The sequence below is a fragment of the Merops nubicus genome, unplaced genomic scaffold (genome assembly GCF_000691845.1).
Source record: "Merops nubicus isolate BGI_N331 unplaced genomic scaffold, ASM69184v1 scaffold2056, whole genome shotgun sequence".
Lineage (NCBI taxonomy): Eukaryota > Metazoa > Chordata > Aves > Coraciiformes > Meropidae > Merops > Merops nubicus.
In genome coordinates this window covers 37,595-40,716 of record NW_008612710.1, presented here as the reverse complement: position 1 = coordinate 40,716, position 3,122 = coordinate 37,595, and the positions used below count along the sequence as shown (strand labels likewise).

Genomic DNA, 3,122 nt, shown 5'->3' with positions numbered 1-3,122 from the left:
GAGAATTATAGAGCAGTTTTGGTGGACACCTGGCATACAGCCAAGGTCAACTCACCACATCAAGAAAGAGACATATGTGCTAAACACATAGAGCATAAGGGCCTACAACACTTTGATAACCCTGTGCTGTTTCATACACATATTTCTGGAACGAAAAGTGCTTGTTGGGTTTGGTTTTATTACCTTCATTCCCTCCTTTCCCTGCTTCAGGCAGGAAAGTGCTAGCAGCTCTGCCTCATAGGTTGGCAGGAAATTTAAAACAGCAGCAAGCTGCTGCTTGGACCACCCCCAGACTTTTTTTTTTTTTTTTCCCATTGATGCAGGAGACTATTTAATTGGGGGCTGACTCGTCCAACTTAGTCCTTGACGCTTACCAGTAGCTGCCTAACCACTAACAGTGATTATTTTCCTCCCTTGCTCCTCCTTTGGACAAGCTCCCCACAATGAAGATGCTGCTGAGCCTGATTGCTCTGCTCTCTGCTGCCCTATTAGCCAACGCAGCTCCTCCAACTTGCTACTCGAGGGTGTTGTCTCTGAGCAAAGAAATCACAGAGTCTTTTAAGGACTTACAGACCTCCAAAGATGTGGTGAGTCTACCTAAAAATTTCTGCAAAGACACTGCAGGTTGCTTGTTTTTGGCACAAGTTTCTCTGAAAACAAAATTGCCATGGATCTTTCTTCTTTCCTGTAGGACTCATGTGTGGCAATGCTCCCAAGGCTGTACTTGGACATACATGTAAGTTTTCACACTGCTTTCTTATTGCTATACAGTAAAAGCATGTAATGAAAATAGTGAATAACTCTTAAGATTGTACCCCAAAAAGTGGTTTGAAATAAATTTTTAAAAGCTTAATTAACTAGAGAGGTGGGTGACAAAAGAATTTTTAAAATATCATTTTGAACCTTATTAAAATAACTATGAAGCTTCTGGTATTTTACTCAGTTAAAGATTAAAAAATGAGGAAATCTATATTTTTAAGTGATTACCATTTGTACATTATGAATTTATTGTGATGGAGCCTTTTCAGAAGTTAACTATGTGCAACAAGACTTTGAATAATAGTTTAAAAGGAGAAATGCAGAATAAACTCTCTTCACTAAATAAAGCCACTTCAGTTTATACCATGAGTGACTTCTGGCACTGCAGCTTTAATAAAAAGTAGTGCATGAATACTTTACTAGCTTTTCCTGTTTTAAATAGACACATGTTGAATCCAGAAAGAAAAAGTTTACCTAAGTATATGGAAGTGTGATACTGAGAAAAGACAGCAGTAAAGACAAAACAGTCTCCTGCATACATAGTTTATGTGATAGTATTCTGTACTGGGATATTTGGTATACTTTGCCTCTTTTTCCCAGTGCTCTATTGAGTAAATAAAAAGTAGAAAATATCAGACAAGGCAAGAGATGTGTGACACACTTTACCAGAGGCAACTACACTGTTATATCTTGCAAGCCAGGACCCCCTAGATCCCAATTCCAGAGTTGCCAGTGCCTCACTTCATTGCAAAGACCAAGTAATGTGAGTCCAGGGCCTCAGTTTCCTGTATTTTAAAACAAGAGCTGGGATATTTATTTACTTCCTTCACAAGGGCATTGTAAAGTTTATGTTGGCTGCGCTATGTTTCAATCATGCTAAGTCTGAGGTAAAAACTACTCTCAAAAAAGTTTTGCGTGTTGCTCATAGTATTGCCTATTGTAAGGGAACAGAGGAATCTTGATAATCTGTTCACTAGCTAATCTATTGTTCTCTTAAAAGTGAAACTGTGCACTTACTCTGTAGACAACCCCACCTATTACAGGAGCAGATTTTATTGTATTGGCACTGCTTCTTCCTTAAGCATATGAGAAATAAGCTGGCAGACCAAAACTGTGTTTATGAACTTTTCCAAGCACTCATTTGGACCAAACACCATTGTTATGAAATATTGTTGATAATTTTCCCTAACTAAAAGTTACACAGGTTACGTGTACATAGAGGTACGAATTCAGGGTTCCCACAGAGGCAGTAAGAATTTTGTAAGTGATGGATGAGAAACATTAATCTGTGTTTCCACAGCGTTACACATAACCCCTTTGTATGCTTTGCAGAATTACTGTGTGTTGGCTAAACTGCGTGAGTTTGTGGCCTACCCCAGATGTGAGAGAGTGCTTGAAGTGAGTGAGCTGAAGGAAAAAGCCCGGAGCCTGTACACCATCATGATCTCCTACTGCAGAAGGGTAGGTCAAGATGCACCAGAAGGGACATAATCTCTGCTTTTAGCCTTCTCTGTCTCCACCTGGTCCCCTGACCAGAAAAACTGGATCAGGGTGTGAGTTTCTCAACATTCTACCATCTTCTGCCTTCCTCCTTACAAAGAATGACTTTCTCTTTTGTTTCTCCAGGACCTGGTGTTCCTCACTGATGACTGCAATGCTCTGGAAAATCCTATTCTGCGTCCCATTGAGCCCTCCATCATTGAGAGCTAAAAGGGAGTCAACCCAAAAATTGTCCCTGGAAAATTTTCAAGGAGACCAAGAGTCAAAATACGCATATGCAGTCAACTGCAACATTAACAACTAAGATCTTTTTCAAGCACACTAGCAATATTATCTCAGACTTCCCCATTTTCCCCTGCCTTGGCAGGAAATGAACTGCATGCCTTGCATACCTACTGAGCTGCTAGGGAAACTACAGTTACAAAACCATTTTTTCATTTGGCAAGGTATGCTATTTCAGCTTAGCCAAATGTATAAAGTATGTTTTGTTTAAACATTAGATACTAGGTATTTTTTTAAATTCTTTTATGAATAACTATATTCATTAAAAAAAAAAAAAAATTGTGATCAATATTCTGTCCTGACTTAGCATTTCTTCTTTCATTAGATGGGCATGGAAGGGACCATATTTGTTTTTCATTAAGTGTTTGATAGGAGAAATGTAACTGTACTGCCAGATGCCTCTACTTGTGTAGCTCATGTATGTATGCTGATAGTTTTTGATGTCGGACTTGTAAGAATAGAGGTGAAAGTAACCTGTCTCTATGGCAAACTAAATAAAAACAGCCTTCTAATTCAAGATGTTTGTGTTACATCATGTCTTTCAAGATCAACCTGAAAGGTGTCACTCATACACTTTTCAT

General features: G+C 38.8%; 1 protein-coding gene across 1 annotated transcript; it reads left to right on the top strand.

Moving 5' to 3' along the window:
• The first annotated feature begins 443 nt into the window (after positions 1 to 443).
• Positions 444 to 2,469, top strand: CYTL1 (cytokine-like 1). Its single transcript, XM_008941610.1, has 4 exons — positions 444 to 587; positions 692 to 736; positions 2,092 to 2,220; positions 2,386 to 2,469. Exons 1-4 carry the CDS (start codon positions 444 to 446, stop codon positions 2,467 to 2,469), a joined length of 402 nt encoding a protein of 133 aa, XP_008939858.1.
• Positions 2,470 to 3,122: the final 653 nt, after the last annotated feature.